Consider the following 24,605-nt stretch of genomic DNA (forward strand, 5'->3'; position numbering starts at 1 on the left):
CATGATGTTGTGTAATTTTAAACCAAAACTAAGGCCTCAGGATGACTTTAAGACGTGAACATGGTCATTTTTGTTTTGTAACATTAAATAAAATAAGAAAAATATTTTATATAAAAAAAAAAAAAAAAAGATTCCGATCCCCGATTTTTTTCTCCCGATTCCGATCTTTTGAAAATCACGTGATCGGCTCCGATCCCCGATCACGTGATCGGATCGGGACATCTCTAATTTAAACCCCTGTAAACATGTCCAAAGAAACCAATGGAACAAGGTCTGTGTCTATTATCATGGTTTTGATGACGTGATATTAAGTTATTGAGAGGTGACTCATCGTAGTGACATTTCCAGCAGACCCGTGAGTGACTGATTCGCCCTCTGAAGTGGTCGATGAGTGCATGAGCCAAACATGAGTCAGACTGAAGAATATATATAATTTTTAGATTACTTTATTTTCCTGCAGTGTGATTCACTGGAGAGATGTTTTTACCCAGAGCTCAGAAATCCTACCAACTATTGCGTCTGCATTTTGATTGAATGAAAAGCATGGAGAGACTTTTCGCCGGTGATAAATAGAATATAAGAAACAACAACATGTTTTTTGTCGACCGGATATTTTGTCGGGGTCAATCTGAAACTGTTCTTGCATAGAAGCAGCTCCATTTGCAACATCAACAAAGATAAATGGAGAACCCTAACCCTGACCCTATTCGGCTTTTTGAGGTGTTGCAGTGTAATGTGTTATATAGGTTTTAATACATCAACATGTGTCCCCTCTGTGTAAAGAGACTCTGGAAAAGTTTCAGGAAAAAGATTAAAAAATGACTGCTATCGTTTATATTTAATAATTACAGGGTGTAGACAGAGGACAACAAGCCTTACAGGTCCTTTTTTAATAGAGCGGGGGTGCAGGGATGACGTCTGTTTGTTAGCAGACTCGGATGTTAGCATGTTAGCATCGCAATGGTTCCCTCGACTAAAAGTCAATGGGATTTTTCAAATTGGCTTTTGCACTATTGTGCACATATTCCAGAAAATCAGATCTGTGACGAACAAATGTTGATGATACTTACACGTTTTGTCCAGCAGGATAATCTCCACATATTAACACCACTTTTATAATAGTTGAGGCGTAAATGCTAAGCTAAACGCGGCTAATGTTGGGTGTGATTACGTTTAGTCCAGTGGCGTCGCCTGGCCTGGGCCTTGGGGTCTTTAGCCCCGAATGTTTTTTCTGTAGCCCCGGACAATTCTCCCTCAATAATATAATACATTAACCGTGCTTTACCTGAACCTCATCATGACACTAGAGAGGACGGCAGGATGGTAATTTCCCGTGTTCAGTGAATGCAACAGAGGCAAGACACCAGACCAATCAGAGAGTTGCATTCATAATTTGAAAAATGATTGATTCGAGAATAATATGCTACAGTACAAGTACTTCTGGGTCTCTGTGTTTCATTGAAGCTCGGCTCTGTGTGTGTGTAGCAATAGACAATAGCGCGCCGTAAGAAACTGCTTCTTAATTTCAGTGTCGTTGCTCCGCTCCGGGGCGGGGACTTTACTGGCATTGATCCGGACCAGTGACCTTGTATAAAATTCACAAATTCAGACACTTGCTGACAACCACTTTTCCTATGACACAAAAAGTGAAGTGGGGTATTTATTTACTGTGTTCGTTTATGTCGTGGAACAAAGCGTTAAAAACCCATAAGCTTTTGTGAACCAGATATTGTATTTTAGGCTTCTAACCAAACACACGTTCCAAAAACCAATGATTTGCATCCGAGGGAACCGTTAGTGGTTGAGTCATTGAGTGCTGACTCCTCACTCCTCTCTATTGACTATTAGGGGCTTAAATTGATTCACAACAACACGCCAGAAACAAGCTTTACCTAGTTTGGTCCAAGCCCCATTTTGGTCTTTATCTTTGCTCAGAAACTGACATCCATAGAAAGATTTGGTCTGTTTTTACCAAAGTGTCTTGTAGATTAACTCCATACCTGATTTGTTAAGATTTACTACATTTAGGCAGGATACTAGATGATTAAATCCCTATTTGTTGTCGTCTTGCTGCCATTTTGACTGCAAGGAAGCTTGGGAGGACACATTATATCATGTATTTAGCTGCATGCAGTAACTTTTTATGATCGGAGTACTTCTACTTTTACTCAAGTACAAGATTTGAGTACTTTTACTCAATTTACGAGTTGAAGAAGTTAGGTTTGTAATTCAATCTGGCTTCTTCCACCACCCAACGCAATTATAAAATGAGTTCATGGCATGTTGCTAGCATGCCATAAACTCATTTTATAATTGCCTTGGGTTCAAGCTAGTTAGCTAATGACATGCTAACATTTGCAGTTTACGTTACATAAAACTCAAACAAATGTAGATTTCCCTCACAATTTGACCCTTTTCTTCCCCTAAAAGTGATAAAACACCCTCCAAACTCTCCCATTAACCACTAACTGTTGCAGTATTTTAGCTTACTGGCCCTTATGATACTTATATACTTTAAATAGTACTGTATGTCCCATGTTAGACGCAGTAATTCAGAAGTATTGTGTTCTATTTCCATCTAAAGTAGCAGACAGAGAATCAGCACTTTGGAAACAGGGCTGTAACAGAGGGGATTATGGGATGCTGCAATGATCTGTTTGGTGTTTCAGCCAATCAGAGACAGGCTCTGTAGATATCTGAGACCTGTGATATATTGATGAAAAACAGGGGACCTTTAAATATTAAATTAGAGCAGGGGGGTTTCACCTCACCAGAAGCAGTAGTTGATGTCATGCTGAGTCTCCCAGAGTGACTTCATCCCCCCCGCTGATCAGGGATTAAACAGCTTCTGTTACAGCGGAGAGACTCTCACTCTGACACACCTGAGCCCTGAAAACAACAGGCACACAGAGGGAGATAATGGGAGTCACACCACAGAGGGAGATAATGGGAGTCACACCACAGAGGGAGATAATGCAGGGAGTCACACCACAGAGGGAGATAATGCAGGGAGTCACACCACAGAGGGAGATAATGCAGGGAGTCACACCCTGTTTAATGGCTGAAAAACCCAGGAGGAAGGGTGGTCAAATCCTTTAAATCAGGGGTCTCAAACTCAATTCAATTTCATCGCGGGCCATATTAGAATTATTTAAAGTGGACCTATCATGCTATATTATAATAATATAGTGTAGGACCATACCTATATAAGGCATATTTATACTTTTTTTTTTTCAAAATACCAAACAGATCATGCATTTTAGCCATGCCTCATTTTGCTCAATTTGACATTTTTTAGCTCTGTTTTAGCAAGGGCTGATTCTGTGAGCAACAGCACCATCTAGAGGCCTGGCATATGTACTACAGCGTCTCCAGCGCTTTCGAACGGCAATGGCCGTGGCTGTCTCCTCCTGATTGGTGGAGTTGGCCCAATAGCCGTAGCGCCACCGTCCTGACGTCAGGACAGTGTTCAAATCTGGATCAGTTTTTATCAGATCCGTTGCAGCCCCTTTTTTAGAGATTTGGGTATGGAGGAAAATAGAGAGGGTTGTGTTTTCTGACACTTGGTGAGTTCCCTGGAACACCGGGGACACATATTCATGTATAAAAGACGTACAAAAGTGCATTTTGCATGATAGGTCCCCTTTAAGTGTTTACTCGCATCATTCAAACAAGACTCGCTGGCAAGTGGGCTACAACTACAACAAGATGGACATATTTGACCGTGATTTAATTGTAATACACGTTTCAAAATGATGCCGAAGTAACAACATACTGATACCGGTTAGTAAAAACCATGAATTAATGCTTTGTCAAGTCTGCAGACAGACGGCAGGCGAAAAACCTTTTAAAATGCGTGTTTTCTAAATGGAGATTGGCTAAGCTAACGCAGTATATGCTCCGACCGTCCACACTCACAACAACGGCCTATACAGACATAAATAAAGCAGCGACTGTATTCGCCATGACACAGGCAGTCTGTGGTTTGTACTTGTTTAACTTTTGTCTAGTTTCTGAACAGATGATGAGGAGCTGTGAGCTCTGAGTGCTAACAGCTAACGGCTGATGTTTTGGTTTTCTGGTTCAACGTCAGTGACGGCAGGCTGAGATCCTCACCGCTGATTGGCTACCGCGAGATCGCGTCATGTGAATTTCACGCTTGAGTTGAAAACATTTTACTCGAGCGGTTGTCGCGGCCCCCTCCAATCGCGCCGCGGCATTCGCATCAAACGCTTCATGCGCGCCGTCGGAGCGAATTCGCGTCTGTCCGCATTCTGCATTGACTTTACATGTAATCGCGCCGCCCCAAACATCGCATTGCGTCCGGTGTGAACGCAGCATAAATCATTTTGCAGACATCGCGGTTGCCCCTTGGTTATTCTTTACATATATAACCATTGCTTTTGGTGCATGACATATAGATGATTATAAAGAAACTATTAAATAATACTATATGCATTTTATTAAGGCCTTTAATGTGTTTCATTATGATGTCTTTGCTCCGGTGTATTCACTATATTCCCCTCCTGTTATGGAAAATGGTATCATACTAAGGGAGCATTTAAAGTTCACCATCTGGTCTTCTTTTACAAGTTATTTCAGGTAGCAGCAATAACCTAAATGAGTGGTAACTGGGGTTAGAGCTGTTCAGTGTTGGAAGGTTAGGGTGTTGTCCTTTTGTGAAGTGTAGACGTTTCTCCATTTGCTAGAAGACGTGTTTTAAAGAATCCTATATATAGTATGATGATCTTTTCTGTTTGTCTCAGCCCCTCCTCTTCTATTCTTGGTGTGAATCTAAGACCCTCTGCAGACCTCCTGACTTTTGTACTTCGCAGCAGACTGCTTGACTCTCTGTAAAGGCCGCTACACACCCACCTGAGACCAAAGAACGCGTACCGAAGGCGTCCCGACTTTTACGTCAGCTTCGTCGCCTGCGTCGGCTACGTTGCCCGCTACGCCACCCGCCTACGAACACACCGCAAATACTTCAGCCGACGAGTGGCAATAACTGTCCTTACCAGCAGGCAGCGGTAGTGTGAACAGCCAATCAGAGTGATTGCTTGGGCCGACTTTCTCTGACCTCCCGCGGCCGATTCAACATGGGAGGTGTTAAAAGGTGCCGTTGTAGGTACCATATGTGTTCGGCCTACCAGATGTGTTCGGGGTCCGTTACGCTTACCAATGACGTCACGCATTGGCTGTACGGTAACCCAAGAGGACATTTTACACGGTCAAATTCCGAATGTATTGAAACTCCAGACTCAACGTAAGAGCTTGAGCCTCTTCGGGGGGTGCTAACATTTAAACATACACTTCATTCTTTACTTTGTCCGTTATTATATGTAGAAGATATTACTTTTTTCTCCGTCATGTTGTTTCCATAGCAACAACTTCAAAATAAAAGCATCTAAATAGATTTGTGTTCTACACACCAAAATACGTTATTTGAACACCCCTCTCGATCGATTTACAAGAAAAATTAGTATGGCCCGCCCTAATACACCAACGCAGTTTTTAAAGATATACATTTTTACCTACACCGGGCCTTAACGATTTACCTTCTCGCAAGAATAAACTCCCTAAAAGACTGTCTTATTCCAAGAATCTTCATTTCAGTATAACGGGAAGGTTTCCTCACCATTTTATTATTATTTAGTAAGTTTCCACCACACTCCCTATCAATCCCCTTCTTAAACGTGTTCCTGAAGAGTTAACAGCCAGAGTCACAGCAGGGGAAAGAGAACAAGTTCATGTGTGATATTAGGACGATGAAAGGGAAGGAGGTGGAAAGAAGAAAGGGAAAGTTGTGCAAGAGGGTGAAGAGAGAGCTCTGAGCCTGAGGTGTTTCTGTGTTTCTCCTCCATTAGGGACCAGAAAGCTGAGATTACGTCAGCAGGAAACACACTCAAACTAGCTCACACTGCCTCTATAACTATCTCACTTCTTCATCCTCTCTCGGTTTGCCAGGCACAGAGTGTAGATGTATTGGTACCACTTTACAATAAGACTCATAAGACTTACAAGGATTCATAAAGAGTTCATAAATTAGGTTATGAATTAGGTTGTAAACACTTTATTAATCATTAAGAACCATTTATAAACCAGTTCTAACATAGTTTGCATACATCAACACAGGCTCACTATTTGGCAAGATGACTAAGCCTTATATTGGCTACTTAGAGAGAATCAACTCAGTGAACAACAGATACCAAGGATGCTGGCTGATGAAGAAGACGAAGTAAGCTAGGTAGCCAATATAAGACTTAGCAGTACAGATACACAGGCTCACTATTTGGCAAGATGACTAAGCCTTATTTTGGCTACTTAGAGAGAATCAACTCGGTGAACAACAGATACCAAGGATGCTGGCTGATGAAGAAGACGAAGTAAGCTAAGTAGCCAATATAAGACTTAGCCGTACAGATACATTGGCTCACTATTTGGCAAGATGACTAAGCCTTATATGTGACCTGCTCTATCGAAATCAGTCGCATTGACCCGAAGACACATTTTGAGTTGTATACACTGTTGGAAAGAGGAGATTCCTAGCTTTCTAATGATATCAGGATTGTTGTTGTACTCCAAATATTAAGCAAAATATGTCACATTATATAATGACTAACACAGAGTCATCATTTTGAGAAAAAGGCCTTCAAAGTTTTCTCTTGTCTGGAATCCATCGATCTGATTGATTATTAGCGGAGCAAATTATCAAAGTACTACGGAGGGAAGATATTTTCGTTTTGATTACTGGACTGGGGGAAGCTCACGAGTGTATGTGTGTATGTGTGTATACGTGTGTGTATTTGTGTATTTTTGCATTCGTGTGTATTGTGTTTGTTTCCCGGGGAAAACACTCTCGAGAAACACCGGCTGTGGTTATGCCTGCTGTGACGTCAAGTTACTCCGTTCTCCGCTTGTAAGCTGTATTTATCATCTGAATTTGTCGAAACAAGTTTAATATTCTGAAAGCCAAGACTTTGTTTATTTAAAATCAAATAAAACACCCGAACCCTGAAAAACTATTTTTTTACGCAAATCCACGTTTATTTTGAAATGAGCCGTTGCGACTTCCGACTGATTTCGATATAGCGGGTCACTTATTGGCTACTTAGCGAGAATCAACTCAGTGAACAACAGATACCAAGGATGCTGGCTGATGAAGAAGATTAAGTAAGCTAGGTAGCCAATATAAGACTTAGCAGTACAGATAAATGTGGGCTCACTATTTGGCAAGCAACCGGTCACAGTTGCCCTGTTTATCTCATGTCTTATAAAAGCTTATTAATGATGTATAAAGTGTTCACAACCTAATTAATAAATTAATTACAAACTATTCGTAAACCCTTTATAAGGGTAGTCTTATTGTAAAGTGGTACCTAAACGTTTGTTCGCCACAGAGATTATTTTCTGCAATTATCCAAAAGCCAATGGAGAAATCCCATTAGCTTTTCAATACTAACTTCCAGGTCAGCCTCCAAAAACACGTCATCTCTTCACTGCTCTATTATGTGAGAACATGATGACGTGGATGAGCCGTGGGTTTAATAAACGGCGTGCTCAGAGGGTGCTTCATCTCCCATTAGCTTCCAGTAAAGCCTTCCCTCTCCTCTATGAGTAACTCTTATTCTGTTTGATCCTCCTCAGTGTTCCTCTTACAGGAAAACACTTCTGAGGACTCAGGCTTCTCTGCAGCACTTAATATTCCCGTGTTTGACAGATATCGCTCCCGTCAGCTGCTGCGAAGTTCCCCAAACTGAGACAGAGGAGTAGAGACTACTACATAAGATAAGAGATAAGAAGGAACTTTATGTATCCCCAGAGGTTGGAAGTAGTGGAGTACAAATACTTTGTTACTGTACTTAAGTACATGTTTCTGGTATCAGTACTTTACTCCATGACTTTTTACTTTCTACTTCTTACATGTTGAACACAAATACCTGTACTTTCTACTTTTTACATTTTGAACCCAAATACCTGTACTTTCTACTTCTTACATTTTGAACACAAATACCTGTACTTTCTACTTCTTACATGTTGAACCCAAATACCTGTACTTTCTACTTCTTACATGTTGAACACAAATACCTGTACTTTCTACTTCTTACATGTTGAACTCAAATACCTGTACTTTCTACTTCTTACATTTTGAACTCAAATACCTGTACTTTCTACTTCTTACATTTTGAACACAAATACCTGTACTTTCTACTTCTTACATTCTGAACCCAAATACCTGTACTTTCTACTTCTTACATGTTGAACCCAAATACCTGTACTTTCTACTTCTTACATGTTGAACTCAAATACCTGTACTTTCTACTTCTTACATTTTGAACACAAATACCTGTACTTTCTACTTCTTACATTCTGAACACAAATACCTGTACTTTCTACTTCTTACATTTTGAACACAAATACCTGTACTTTCTACTTCTTACATGTTGAACACAAATACCTGTACTTTCTACTTCTTACATGTTGAACACAAATACCTGTACTTTCTACTTCTTACATGTTGAACCCAAATACCTGTACTTTCTACTTCTTACATTTTGAACCCAAATACCTGTACTTTCTACTTCTTACATTTTGAACACAAATACCTGTACTTTCTACTTCTTACATTTTGAACACAAATACCTGTACTTTCTACTTCTTACATTCTGAACCCAAATACCTGTACTTTCTACTTCTTACATGTTGAACCCAAATACCTGTACTTTCTACTTCTTACATGTTGAACTCAAATACCTGTACTTTCTACTTCTTACATTTTGAACACAAATACCTGTACTTTCTACTTCTTACATGTTGAACCCAAATACCTGTACTTTCTACTTCTTACATGTTGAACACAAATACCTGTACTTTCTACTTCTTACATTTTGAACTCAAATACCTGTACTTTCTACTTCTTACATGTTGAACACAAATACCTGTACTTTCTACTTCTTACATTTTCCAAACAGGCTGGTTCCTTTAGTTTGAATGTGTGTTTGGTGGCGTGATCATTATTATTTAGAGTCATTGCGTGCCTATTGATTTGAACACGATCCGTGTATCCATCATTTCCTGGTCTTCTCTAAAGAAGAGGGACCAATGAAAACGTTGTCATGTTGCCGTTGTTCAGCATGGAAACATTCATTAGCTAACAATGACATTATTGTTCTATTAATATAAAGGGAGGTCAGGTACTCTTTAAAACAGCTGCTAGTTATGGGTACTTTTTACTGAAGTACATTTCAAAGCCCTCTTTACTTTTACTTGAGTAAAGAAGTTTAGTCAGTACTTCTACTTTCACCACAGCATTTTTAAACACGAGTATCTGTACTTCTACTTGAGTAAAGGATGTGTGTACTTTACTCTGTTAACCCCCGTGGGGAAATTCAGGCGTTTATAGCAGCAACGGGGTCAGAGTGAAAAACCGGATTCACACAAGGCAAGAAATCAAGATAAAATAGAATACAAATTAAAATAATAAGACAAAAGTAAAGGGATAAAGTGATATAGTAATGCAAAAGAACTACCAAGGAAACAGGGTCGTTCATCCACGACTACCTAAACCTAACCACATAGCGCTTAGACCTAATGAATCTGTACGTGTTAGCACTTAGAAATGTAGTGTTTATTCAAAGCAAATGCAGTCAAACTTAAAATGTATTGTTTTTTTTTAAAGTGGATGTTCTCGCAGGATTCTGGCTATTTTTCAGATTGTATCTTCAAGCTTTATCACACTTTTTTAAGTCGCTTGGGACAAAAGCTCAAATAAATGTGTGTTTCATTTACGATGTTATTTATTTGAACCCAACTTATAATATTTGTCTTAAACCTAACCACGTAGTTTGGGACTTTAATCTAAATGTATTTTCTTTAAGTATACTCTATCTATGCTATCTTTATGTGTTTTACTGGTAACTGTATTCTATGTAATATACATGTTCTGTGAGATGTCTACTGTGAAGCACTTTGAACTGCACTTATTGTCTGAAAGGTGCTATACAAATAAATTAGGGCTGTGCGATTATGGCAAAAATCCTAATCACGATTATTTTTGGTCAATAATTGATATCACGATTATTAAAAACGATTATCCATTTACTTTGAAAACATCCATTTATTGAAACAAAAATGTGAACAGTATGTTTTTAACAGTTGATTACCCTGAACTTTAAGTATAATTCAACTGAAAAACCAAAAAAAAAAAAAATGTAATTTTTTTTTTTTTATATAAAAATAATAATCGTTTTATTTCGATTACGTTGTTTTCGTAGTCGTTGCAAGCCAAAATCGTAATCGAGATTAAAATACGATTAATTGCACAGCCCTAAAATAAATATTCATCATCAGCTTTATTGAAGAGACTCTCGGTCCATTTTTAAAAGACATACAACACTCAAATACAAATTTAAAAAAGGCAGTTATTCCAATGTTTGCCCAGAGGTGACTGGTATCCGACAGCACTGAGACACGGATTTGACAGCAGCATAATGACAGAATATATATTATTTCAATCAGGAGAGACGGTTTTGATGTAATAATACATATTTATTGCACAGATGCACAAATGAATGTAATGGTAATTTTGGCGATTAGGCCCCGTTGTGCAGGAAGTATCATTCGGGAGGGTAGAACCGATCCGATGAAACCCCCCCGGGGTCTAGACCCTGGTGGTGGTGAATGGATAGTTGGGTCGGTCTGAAGAGGAGGGGCTTAGCTTGACCCTGGATTCAGAGGGACAGGAGGTGAAAAGGGGTGGAGGAGGGTTGCGCCGATTCACCTGGAATGACAGCTGTCAGAGGGGAGAGCAGATTTAAAAGGTTTGACGGAGCGCTATGATAGGCTCTTGGGAATAGAGCGAAGTGATTGGTTAAGCTGAAGAGTGACGCCCCCGGTCACTTATTGAGAGGAGAGAGAGTAGTAACATAGGAATAGAAATACATGAATGAGTAAAGACGGTCTTCCTGGTTGAACTTGCGCTGAGCTTCATATATATACTATATTAACCTAACAAATCTTCAAGTAAAACCGAAAACAATAGCGACTATTTCAACATTGGATGTGTTCCTTCTAATGTGTGCAGTTTGCTCCATCTGAAGCATCATAGTGGTCGTGATAACAACTGGATGATAATAATTGAAACGCGTTGTGGAGAGAAAGCGGTGAAAGGGTCAGAGCATGTCGAGCGTTCCTCGTGGTAATGTGTTGTAGGCCAGAGGATGATTTTGACATTTAACACAACGCTGGGTGCAGGAGTGTGATGGAGCCTCAGGGTTTCATCATGAACACTTTGGCTTCTGTCCTGGCCTTTTACTGTTACAGTTACTCACTAAAAGGTCTGATAGGAATCAATATAACTGTCTTTATCTACACTCTGATATCATCCTCTAGTGCTAGAGTTTGAACGGTTATTGGATTAATTGCAAATCCATGAATTAAAGCACAACATAAATATTGTAAAATGCTTTGTTGGGTTGGGGAGTAACAGATTATATAGTATTACATAATCAAATATGAATGAATGACATTTTGTATTTGGGATTGCATTTAACTATAAGTATCTTAAACGTGTGTTTGCCACAGATCTTATTTTCTGCAATATTTATTTATTGAAACACTTTAATTGTCTTCTCCATGATGTTTTTGTGTTCTGTTGCTTTTACCTCGTAGAATATTTAACAAATGATACGGTGTCCTTGGGTGTCATGAAAGGCGCCTTAAATAAAATGTATTATTATTGTTATTATTATTAAGGACAATGGATACAAATACATTCATCTCAGAAAAGAGAAGGGATGTTTTTATGCCGGATTCCATCTGCAGTCCATTATTGTGTGTCGGGGAATCACAAAATCCAATAAAGAAAAAATGACTTTCTAAACAATGTGAAGTTGCAAAAACTGAGGTTCTCTCTTAGAGCTTCTTTAAAGAACTTTAATACAAATATGGAGCCTGTTTTATATCTTTCAGACACTCTGGATATTATGCCTAACAGATCAGATGACTGTGTCTCGTGTAGAGACACTACATACTGATATACACCTGAACATCAGCAGGAGAGGACTCTTTAAAGTAGAGACACTACATACTGATATACACCTGAACATCAGCAGGAGAGGACTCTTTAAAGTAGAGACACTACATACTGATATACACCTGAACATCAGCAGGAGAGGACTCTTTAAAGTAGAGACACTACATACTGATATACACCTGAACATCAGCAGGAGAGGACTCTTTAAAGTAGAGACACTACATACTGATATACACCTGAACATCAGCAGGAGAGGACTCTTTAAAGTAGAGACACTACATACTGATATACACCTGAACATCAGCAGGAGAGGACTCTTTAAAGTAGAGACACTACATACTGATATACACCTGAACATCAGCAGGAGAGGACTCTTTAAAGTAGAGACACTACATACTGATATACACCTGAACATCAGCAGGAGAGGACTCTTTAAAGTAGAGACACTACATACTGATATACACCTGAACATCAGCAGGAGAGGACTCTTTAAAGTAGAGACACTACATACTGATATACACCGGAACATCAGCAGGAGAGGACTCTTTAAAGTAGAGACACTACATACTGATATACACCTGAACATCAGCAGGAGAGGACTCTTTAAAGTAGAGACACTACATACTGATATACACCTGAACATCAGCAGGAGAGGACTCTTTAAAGTAGAGACACTACATACTGATATACACCTGAACATCAGCAGGAGAGGACTCTTTAAAGTAGAGACACTACATACTGATATACACCGGAACATCAGCAGGAGAGGACTCTTTAAAGTAGAGACACTACATACTGATATACACCTGAACATCAGCAGGAGAGGACTCTTTAAAGTAGAGACACTACATACTGATATACACCTGAACATCAGCAGGAGAGGACTCTTTAAAGTAGAGACACTACATACTGATATACACCTGAACATCAGCAGGAGAGGACTCTTTAAAGTAGAGACACTTAATAGATGATGTCAGAGTATTTTTCTTCCTGCCTCACGCTGCATAGCAACAAGCCGTCATGTGACCTCTCCCTCTCGCACCCCCCTCCAGGGTCATAGACGCCAACTAAAAATCTCCTCTGGCTTTTTGTTCCAGGGAAAAAGTGCTTCGGTCTTTTTAATGCTGTTATAAAACTTAACCACAGATATGAGAGGAAAAATGCTTACATCAGGAAATGGAAATTAAAAAGCATTGTTTGTTTCTGAAGGGGTCGCTTTCATGTTTTCCCACCAACATTTATTTATTCATTTATTCCCTGCTACGCCGACTTGACGATTCTCCTCTTTGAAGTCCCTTTTCGTTCTCATTTGTCCTTCTGTTTTACCCCCTCCCTCCCCCTCTAGGCCTCACATCTACTTCCTATTTCCCTGTGTATAACACGGCGTCATACGTGTGGTTTTATACGAATGAGCTGGTTAGGTTTTGATCAATATTAATGCTCCCTTTGCTGGTAAGTAGAGGGAGGAGTATGAGCATGCAGAGGGTGAAGGCTCCGGTTTGTCTGGCTTTTGTTCGAGCCAAACCCCCCCTCGTCGTGTGTCCTCTGCTGTGAATAATATTCCCCCGTGAGCTGTGTTTGTGCAGTGTGAATATATGTGTGTTGGAAAAAGAAATTAGGTCATGTTTACCTTGCGTTTGTAGGTGATGATGAGCAACACTTTCAACCTGCCTCTCTAACCCTTGTTATTCTCTTTGTCTTCCTTTTGAATTTGCAGTCACTACAGCTGCACAATTAATAGAAATGTTAACAATATCGCATTATGGAGTATTGCAATAACCAAATAACAGGATGCTAAATCTTTGTTACAAGCTGAATATGTGTTAAAATACAAATTTGAATGAAGTATTTTGGAGCTGTAGAGAAATCCCTGGCTATTAATCATATTGAATAGACTCAAAACATATTTTTTAGGTAGAAATTATCTTCAAAACTTGTCATTTTTATATATTTTTCACTGATAGATGGAATAAAAATGCCAAATTGATCACTTCCTCCTATATCATAATCGCTATATCAGTCAATATAAGTTATTAGGAGGATGTGGCTCAGTGAATAGTGTGCTGGACTTCGAATCAGGGGATAGCAAGTTCGAGTCCCACTGCAGTCAGCATGTCGTTGTGTCCCTGGGCAAGACACTTCACCCCAAATTGCTCCTGTGGTTAATGTCCACAGTACTGAATGTATGTAAGTCGCTTTGGATAAAAGCGTCTAACAAATGACATGTAATGCAATTTTTACCAAATTGTGCAGCGCTACCAATCACCCCGAAGCATTTACTTCCCCCTTATCTCTCTTTCACCCCTATCTCTCCACACCTCCATCCCTCTCTCCAGCCCCTCGGCGACAGCACTTACAATCCAGATTTACTGAGTGCTAAGAGTGCTTCTCTCCCTCCCTTACACCCCTCTCTGTTGATCTTGAATGACAATCGAGTACAAAACAGGCCCCGGGTGGGCACCGCTTCAACATTTGGACTGAATTTGTAAAGTAAATAGAGAAGTGCAGGAATGAGTCAGCATGTAAGCATTTCCATGTCCCTTGTCTGGAAAGGCAATGGTTTTTTTAATGTGTTTTTGGTTGTTATAGCATGAAATAAGGTCTGTAGTTAATTCAAGCTGAAGAGATTTTTATTCTACGACATAAAATACATCAGTAAATACCCCACTGGAGGATTTAAAAACTGGGGATGCAAACAAGTGTCTAAATGAGACGACTAAACGTCATCAACATTAGCCACCTTTAGCTTAGCGGTGGTGACGTGAAGTCATGTGACCGTGCTGTAGTTCCTTTATAGCCCAACATTAGCCACCTTTAGCTTAGCGGTGGTGACGTGAAGTCATGTGACCGTGCTGTAGTTCCTTTATAGCCCAACATTAGCCACCTTTAGCTTAGCGGTGGTGACGTGAAGTCATGTGACCGTGCTGTAGTTCCTTTATAGCCCATCATTAGCCACCTTTAGCTTAGCGGTGGTGACGTGAAGTCATGTGACCGTGCTGTAGTTCCTTTATAGCCCAACATTAGCCACCTTTAGCAGGGTTGCCAACTCTCACGCATCTGGCGTGTGACACACGCTTTCACTCTCAATCTCACGCTCTCACGCTGCCCAAACTATTCTCACGCCAAAAACAAGAATACCGAAGACTAGAAACGGTTTTGAAAACTTTTGTCACGTAGTGATCGTCTTCTCAATAGAACATCTTTGATAATGTCGTCTGGCCAATCAGAATCACGATAACGGCGTGGTGTTGTTGCAGGAAGTCCCGACGGAGAATACTTTTGCTGTAGTACATCTCTATACATCGATACAACATTACTTGTTGATAGAAATCAACACGTAATGAAATAAGACCCCACGGTTTGATGATTGATAGGTGTGTGGGCTGTCTTTCATTTTGACACACAGAACAATGGGGGCTATCCACCCTTATCCACAATGTAAAGTAATTCACACAGCCTCTTCCCTCTGTGAGGAGCAGCAGGTTCAGCTTTCAGAACAAAGTAACACAAAACTAAAATGGCATTCATTTTTTTTTTTTAAATATGTCGTGTAGTAATAGATGTATTTATTTTTCTTCTCAAGAGAGTACCAGAATGTGTATTTTATGTTAGTATTTTAAAAAATCTCCTGGGAGAGAATCCCCCAGACCCCCCTGCAGGGGTTGGGTTTTCAGCATGTCAACTCTTTCACCTGTGGGGAAATTGCAGGATTGGCTCCAGGTCGCCCTTTTTATTTACTACAAGACAAATGTGCCTTTTTATTTCATACAGTTCAATTTGGATTGAGACAGGGAAATAATCTAAAACCTCACGCGTGGCGTTTCACTGTCGGGGGGAGCGTGTATGTAATTACATTGCAAATACTGACTTGAGCCCCACCACTGTATGGGTTAGCCCTACCATAGATTACCCAACAAAAATACTCTGGAGCCGCAACTGCCGACCCGTATTGCGCATGCGCAGATCTAAGATCCAGTAGAAATGATAAAAAAGTAAAAGTCTGCTGCTTATTGTTCTACTATAGCCAAAATAGAGTCAAAGAGTATATGAGAGTGAGAGTGTGTTAGAGGGTAGATTTGTTTGTGTGTGTGTGTTTCATGTATAGGCCTCTCACGATAATTAATTTAGTTAATATCTTTAGCTAAGATACATTTTCCCAGAAATGATTGCGATAAACGATAATATTGTCGGCACCGTTGTATGACCATTTTAGACCACTGACATAATGATAATATATAATAATAATTCAAGTACATCCTTTCAAACTGCTAGTCACATCCTCATGTAAATGGCAATTTATCGAGGTCAGAAAAGTTATCGAGTTCATTTTTATTTATCGTACGATAAGTCAATTAATTGCTTATCGCGACAGGCACACAATAAAACAGTGGAAACAAACATGTTTGACTTTCATTAGTGAATGAAACTGTGTGCCCTTTATAGTCTGTGTCCATTATTGTGTATTTGTATATATTGTATATATATCCTATATATATGCTAAGGTCCCGCTGCTGACACGATAGCAGTCATTTCGTGCGCATATGTGGAATTAAACCGAATTAAACCCATGATATCAAAATCTCACTCCAGCCAGGTACCCAAAGTTGGCAACCCTGCCTTTAGCTTAACGGTGGTGACTTGAAGTCATGTGACCGTGCTGTAGTTCCTTTATAGCCCATCATTAGCCACCTTTAGCTTAGCGGTGGTGACGTGAAGTCATGTGACCGTGCTGTAGTTCCTTTATAGCCCAACATTAGCCACCTTTAGCTTAGCGGTGGTGACTTGAAGTCATGTGACCGTGCTGTAGTTCCTTTATAGCCCAACATTAGCCACCTTTAGCTTAGCGGTGGTGACTTGAAGTCATGTGACCGTGCTGTAGTTCCTTTATAGCCCACCATTAGCTGCTTTTAGCTGTATCCTGCTGAACAAAACGTGTATCACAAAAACTATTGTTTGACTCAGAGATCATTTTCTGCAATAATCAAAAATCACGTTGATAAATCCCATTGATTTTGTTGAAGAAGCCCTTTGAAATGCTAACTTCCAGGTCAGCCTACACAAATATGTCACCACTAAACCACTCTTTACACGTCCGTTTAGCATCTTTGTGTTTATCAGTGTACTGTCGGCATTCAGGGAAATTCAAGGCCAAGCTCTGCGTGTGTTTTGTGTTTACAGCCGGCCTCCATTGATTTCCTGCAGCGTGAGATTCCATTAACCTTCTGCTCCGTGTGTTTCTGAAGTAATGAACGCAGTGAAGCTGCTCTCATTGAAGGCATCAGCTCAGGGTTACAGTGAGATTCCTGCGGCTTCAGATGAAAAAGGTTTAATGCTAAAGAAAAACGTCAGGATATAATTGATCCGGCTTAATCAGTGTGAAATGGCACAACAGCAGTTATTGGCTCTGCGCGTTAAATCCAACCTATTGGCTTATGTGATCAATACCCGTAAGGCTGGTTATAGATCTGATCGATTGGGACATCCTGTGTGCGGTTAAATTAATGAAAACAGATTGATGAGATACGGCTGGCTGTGACTTTATTTAATTTTTTACGTTAGCAGCGTCAGGCCAGGCGTGGTATCAATCCAATCAGCTGTCACCATTATTTTAATACGTTTTCACCATTTGTTTGCTCTGTGCAGGGTAAAGCTTGACTGATGTGGCTCATTGTTTGATTTGATTTTAAGCATATGGTTATATTTTGTATATGTGGCATATAAACAGCTGTATAAAACCATTCAATTCAGAAAAATCACATTTGTTTACATATAAGGCAAAGATAGCAGCTTATATTCACACCTCTATGATACAGGAATGGAAATGTATGATTAATTCCCTGATGACAGCTTGTCAGGATGGCTCAGTGTACAGCAGTAAAGATGGCAGGTGTTAACACACACACACACACACACGTCCACATTTATAGGAACAGTGTGGGATTTAACTTTAAGCTATAAAGGAACTACAGCACGGTCACATGACTTCACGTCACCACCGCTAAGCTAAAGGTGGCTAATGTTGGGCTATAAAGGAACTACAGAACGGTCACATGACTTCACGTCACCACCGCTAAGCTAAAGGTGGCTAATGTTGGGCTATAAAGGAACTACAGCACGGTCACATGACTTCACATCACCACCACTAAGCTAAAGGTGGCTAATGTTGGGCTATAAAGGAACTACAGCATGGTCACATAACTTCACGTCACCACCGCTAAGCTAAAGGCGGCTAATGTTGGGCTATAAAGGAACTACAGCATGGTCACATGACTTCACGTCACCACCGCTAAGCTAAAGGCGGCTAATGTTGGGCTATAAAGGAACTACAGCACGGTCACATGACTTCACGTCACCACCGCTAAGCTAAAGGCGGCTAATGTTGGGCTATAAAGGAAACTACAGCACGGTCACATGACTTCACGTCACCACGCTAAGCTAAAGGCGGCTAATGTTGGGCTATAAAGGAACTACAGCAAGGTCACATGACTTCACGTCACCACCGCTAAGCTAAAGGCGGCTAATGTGGGCTATAAAGGAACTACAGCACGGTCACATGACTTCACGTCACCACCGCTAAGCTAAAGGAGAATAATGTTGCGCTATAAAGGAACTACAGCAAAAAAAGTTCTAAAATGCTGACTAATTTTCGGACTTAGAACTCATTCCTGCTTCATTGAATGTGATTCAACTGTTCTTTGTTGTGATGGGGAGAGGAAGATCTTCACTCCACTAAGTGCACTTTTCAAATTGTTCTGTGTCGTAAAAATCCTTGAAAAGCAGAACACATGTTAATATAAGAGGTTTTGTAGATGAGCAGTGTGCATCTTCATGTTGATCCAATCTCACGTCTCTAAGCTGCAAGTATCAATGAAAGAGAGTGTGTGTGTGTGTGTGTGGGTGTGGGTGTGGAGATTGAGAAAGGGAAAAACCAATCTCTTTATATGTCAGTGGAGATGAGACGGTGCCGTTTGTTATCGGCTGTTTTTATTTGCCCCTCACTACCCTGGACACCAAAGCCCGAGGCATTTTAAAAGCATCTTATTAAATTGCACTTATGCAGTGTTCAAAATGCAAAAATAAGATCACATAGAAAAAGCTATGAGATACAAAAAGCCTGCTCAATTTACTACATCATTTCATTTCATTTCAAACCTTTATTTAACCAGATTGGTCCCATTGAGATCATAGATCTCTTTTTCAAGGGAGACCTGCAGCATATAGGTTCCACATGAAACATAAAACAATAAAGGACATCATACATTATATTTACAGGTACATTTACATAGTTATCGACATTTACAAGTACCCATAGTATCAACGAGCATTTCATTTAGCCTATAGCTTTAAAAACATGCAGAGGAAGATTGCTCAGTTTCAATTCTTGCTGAAGATTGTTCCAAGCAAGTGGAGCTGCGCACATAAAAGCTGTCTTACCTAAGACAGTCCTTGCTCTTGGCACATCTGACATAATGGTGTGTGAGTCAGATACAGTAATATTGGGTGTGAATCAGTATTGAGTCCACAGGCAGATCGGAGGTGTTTCAGTGTCAGTGACTGCTATTCAGCTTTTAAAGGGACCCTATTGTGCTTTTCGGGGTTTTCCGTCATGTTAAATTGGTATTTGTGCATTTCAATGGTCTGGAGAGGCTGAAATCCCAAAGATCCAGAGCTTAGTGACATCATTTTGTAACGGTTGCGCTCTTATTGGCTGGCGCTCCAGCACATTGTACGTGATAGGCTAAGAGGCGGGACATCTCTAAGCGGTTGACCAATCACAACAGAGCCGGCCAGCTAACCAATCAGAGGGTTTCAGACAGAGGGTGAAAAGAGGTGCTGCAGCACAGGCAGTATGAGAAAAATAAAGAGCTTTTTGAACAAAGCATGGAGACATGTCCCAGTAGAGACACTACATACTGATATACACCTGAACATCAGCAGGAGAGGACTCTTTAAAGTAGAGACACTACATACTGATATACACCTGAACATCAGCAGGAGAGGACTCTTTAAAGTAGAGACACTACATACTGATATACACCTGAACATCAGCAGGAGAGGACTCTTTAAAGTAGAGACACTACATACTGATATACACCCTGAACATCAGCAGGAGAGGACTCTTTAAAGTAGAGACACTACATACTGATATACACCTGAACATCAGCAGGAGAGGACTCTTTAAAGTAGAGACACTACATACTGATATACACCTGAACATCAGCAGGAGAGGACTCTTTAAAGTAGAGACACTACATACTGATATACACCTGAACATCAGCAGGAGAGGACTCTTTAAAGTAGAGACACGTAATGCTAATATCAACCTGAAAATGGGCCTCTAACACATAATTAACTGAGGCTATGGAAGATGGATGTTTCCTTTTTTACCATCTATCCCATCATTTCTCGCTTGTCGCCTCTATTCTCTCTCACTCTTCCTCCCTCTCCTCTCATTCCACGCTCTCTCTCTCTCCTCATTTATTATCTCGGCTGAGAGGAGGCAGACAGGGATGAATGACTGAGGAAATTGAATTCCTCTTATCACCGCTGTGCTCCTGCAGTGAGCCGTGAATTTGCACGTCTGCTTCTTCCACACCTGTTTGTGCACACAGACACGGCACACAAACACAACTCTGCTGTGGATACCTGTGATTCAGTATCTTCTTATGTTGACTTGCATCTCTCTGTCTTTTTCTTTTCCAGTTGCAGAACGAGCAACAGGAAGAGTCTGATCCTGACCACCACCTCCCCCACACTGCCTCGCCCTCACTCCCCTCTCCCCCTCCCTGGACACCTCGGTACGTGGAGTCACACATCACCTCTAAGCTGTGACCTTTTAGTTATTCAATTACTGATATATAGATAGATAGAATGGAATAGAATAGATAGAAATGAAAATATAGATATAAAAGGCTAACTTTAAAGGTCCCATGTCATGGCCATTTCTACTGATCATAATTCCATTGTTGAGGTCTACTAAAATAAATGTATATTGTGCAATTTTCCAAACTCACATTGGTTTCTCATACAGCATCTCTGTATAGTATGTGTATTCACTCTCTGTCCTAAACGGCTTGTTGGAGCTCCTGTCCCCCCCCCTCCCTGTGAGCCCAGTGGCCGTCTGCGAGACAGCGAGACACAGCTAAACCCAGCCCGAAACACACACACACCCGCAGCCTGGCTGGGAGTTTGTGTGTGTGCCCAGGCTGAGTTCCGCGGTGTCTCGCTGTCTCGCCGACCCCACACCAGTGAGCCAGCTCACAGTGTCCCGCTCCTCGCAGCAGCGAGCCTCGCAACGTCCCGCAGAGTGTGTGTGTGTGAGGAAGTCCGCGGATTGGTCCAAACGTAACGGCTCCGCGGACGTAACAACCTGTTTTAAGTATGTACGGAAGAGAATTAGAGCCACAAGTAAAAATATTTTTAGTTCTGAGATTAAAGTAAGAATGTCTCCAAATTCTGAGATATTCCCCCAAAAATAGAATTAATCATTTCTCAAAATTCAGATTTTTTTTACTCACAATTCTGAGAAGAAAAAATCTGAATTTTGAGAGAAAATTATTGAGTTTTTCTTATTATAATTTCTCTTAAAAGTAAATCGCCCTTTGGAAGTCGACCCCCTACAAAGATGCTAAAAGGCAGCCCATCGCTCAGGTTTTCGCTAGAAATGTGAAATTCGAAAGTTATATCTAACATGTTCAGACGCACAAAAAAGCCTCTTGGAAGCCTGTCCTAAAACCAACAGGATGATGGCCATTTTGAATTTGATGTGCAACTTTAGGATTGCATTTTTCATTATCTATGAAAAAAGCCCCATATCAAATCTCTCAGCCCATCAATCAAAACACCCACATTACTGTCCAAAAAGAACAGGACAAATGAAAAGCTTTGCCCTCCAAGCATTCATCAGTCAAAAAATCAATGCTAGGCCTTCAGTTCACATCAGTTTCACAACCCCCCCCCCCCCCCAACCCTACCCAATGATTATGGAAAGTCACACTGTTGTATTGAACCATGGAAGGTCTACTCTAAACTGTGCTTTGAATTAAATTGCTGGATTAATCTTCTCAAATCCCCACATTTGTGTCCTGCTCTCTCTCGTGTCTCATCCTCTGTTTTACGACTTTTTGTCCCAACAGGAAGCAGCCCTCTGGACAGCCCTCGAAACTTCTCCCCCAGCAACCCTGCACACTTCTCCTTCGCCTCCTCCAGAAGGTGACTGCTTTATGTCACTGCTGTAATGAGGTGGTTAGGAAAGTTAGTCACACGATACAGAGTGTCTAGTAAGGAGGGATCTTCTTTAAGGTTTTATTACAACACAATATGGAAACAGATGAGCAGGCATTTTTTGTAAGGAGTATTTTTTTAAGACAGAAGTTAGCATTGCAAGGGCTCCCTTAAAAAAAACCATTGACTAGACGAGGGAAACTGAATTGATAAATGCGAATACGTAACAATATTTAAACGGATGCTTTCATTATCAGTTAGCAGCTGTGTGGTTCATATTTTTTCATTTTCTGATTTTTATACTGCCTTTTTAGAGAAAATAGATTTGATTAGAGTTTACTGATAATTAATTAGTTTTCCTAAAATCTGAAATATTCCTTTGACACTTATAACATTACTTTGCAAGGTACGCACAACCAAAATAAATCTGTAAAAGCCTGATTTCGAACACTGTTTTCTGTGCTCCTACAATATTTGTTTATTTACTGTTTCCTCGTTGGTTTGGAGCGGCACTTGAACCCTCCACACGAAGCACAAAGTGAGACGAAGTGGGGTTCAGTCGTTTTTTGAATTTGCTCATACATCTGTTTAGTTTAGTTTATTTGTTTATAGTGTCGTGGAAAGTCCCCATCGATCACAGTAAATGGAGCATTAGCTTTAGCCAACATGCTCATTTCCAGCTGTTGTCCCCGACCAGATGATAATAGACACCTTTTTAAAATCACAATACATCAACAGCATTAGTTATAAAGAAAGGATGAGAGACAAGTAGATAGAGGAGAAAGGATAAAAGAGAACAATAAAATGCAAACAACACACGTTACTACATACATGTCACATATAGCACATCACAATCACACAACAGAAACGAGGGGTCCATGATCGCAACATGTAACACACACGCTATATCCAGGTTCTCAGTGAAGCATGTTTTTAAGTGAGCTGTAAAGGTGGTATTTGTATGTATGTCTTTGATTTGAGTGGGTAGAGAGTTCCAGTTTTGTATCGCTGTGACGGAGAATGATAACTGACCAAAAGTTCTCTTCCTGAATGGGACTGATAGGTGTTAACTCCCACTTGTTTTTGTGCCTGAGCGGTGGGACAGAAAGTGAGACAGACGAGAGGAGACAGGCAGAAGTGAAGTCAGTGTGAGACACGGAGAATAAGTGAGCATCAGAGAGGAGGTGTTGTTGTGTTCGAGGTCTCTCATATCCTGGACAGCAAGCTCCTGCAGCTCCTCACAGTGAAACAGGCTGACTCATGTTCAACGGGCATTACACTCACTGTGTCTCTGTGTTTACTCAAGCTGCTCTGCTGACACGGTGTGTTTGAGTGTGTGTGAGTGTGTGTAGACTGTTGGCCATGAAAGTGCATCTGTTCCTATGAGGTGAACATTTGAGTTGTATAGTAACTGGGGATGCACAAGAAATGTAAGAACATGATCAAAATGAATTCTTCTGTCAAGCAAATACTTGTTAACATGGTTTGTTATTGTAGTACTTCATATGTTTTGTGTGTAAAAAGCTACATTTGGGAAGTAACTAGTGATTAGTTATATAATTATAGTAAAAAGTACAATAAATCCGTTTGAGACTCTGAGTAGAGTAGAAGAATACAATTCCACAAAAAAAGAATAGTCAAATGAAGTGCAAGTACCTCAAATGTTTACTTTAAAGTGGACCAATCATGCTATATTTGAATAATATAGTGTAGGACCATACCTATATAAGGCATATTTATACTTTTTTTTTTTCAAAATACCAAACAGATCATGCATTTTAGCCATGCCTCATTTTGCTCAATTTGACATTTTTTAGCTCTGTTTTTGCAAGGGCAGATTCTGTGAGAGCAGCACCATCTACAGGCCTGGCATATGTACTACAGCGTCTCCAGCGCTTTCGAACGGCAATGGCCGTGGCTGTCTCCTCCTGATTGGTGGAGTTGGCCCAATAGCCGTAGCGCCACCGTCCTGACGTCAGGACAGTGTTCAAATCTGGATCAGTTTTTATCAGATCCGAGCAGCCCCTTTTTTAGAGATTTGGGTATGGAGGAAAATAGAGAGGGTTGTGTTTTCTGACACTTGGTGAGTTCCCTGGAACACCGGGGACACATATTCATGTATAAAAGACGTACAAAAGTGTATTTTGCATGATAGGTCCCCTTTAAGTACAGTGCTTGAATAAACATACAGTCTACCACTACCCTAGTATGAATGCATAAGCAATAACCTTCACTGTCATGGGTTCTTTAGGCAGAGGTGTGTGTGAAAAGGACCAATCAGACTGGTATTTACCTCTCTCTCCCCTCAGTGTAAAGCCCCTGTCTTCATTTATCAAAAACGTCTGTC

The 24,605-nt window shown here is 40.4% G+C and overlaps 1 protein-coding gene across 1 annotated transcript in view; it reads left to right on the top strand.

Moving 5' to 3' along the window:
- The window catches only part of LOC117479911 (microtubule-associated serine/threonine-protein kinase 1-like), an 80,717-nt gene that overhangs the window by 20,113 nt on the left and 35,999 nt on the right, over window positions 1-24,605 (top strand). Inside the window, 2 exon segments of the mRNA XM_034127024.1 lie at window positions 20,738-20,832; window positions 22,171-22,246. Coding sequence (XP_033982915.1) covers window positions 20,738-20,832; window positions 22,171-22,246 — 171 coding nt within the window.

This window comes from Trematomus bernacchii, unplaced genomic scaffold (genome assembly GCF_902827165.1).
Source record: "Trematomus bernacchii unplaced genomic scaffold, fTreBer1.1, whole genome shotgun sequence".
Classification (NCBI taxonomy): Eukaryota; Metazoa; Chordata; class Actinopteri; order Perciformes; family Nototheniidae; genus Trematomus; species Trematomus bernacchii.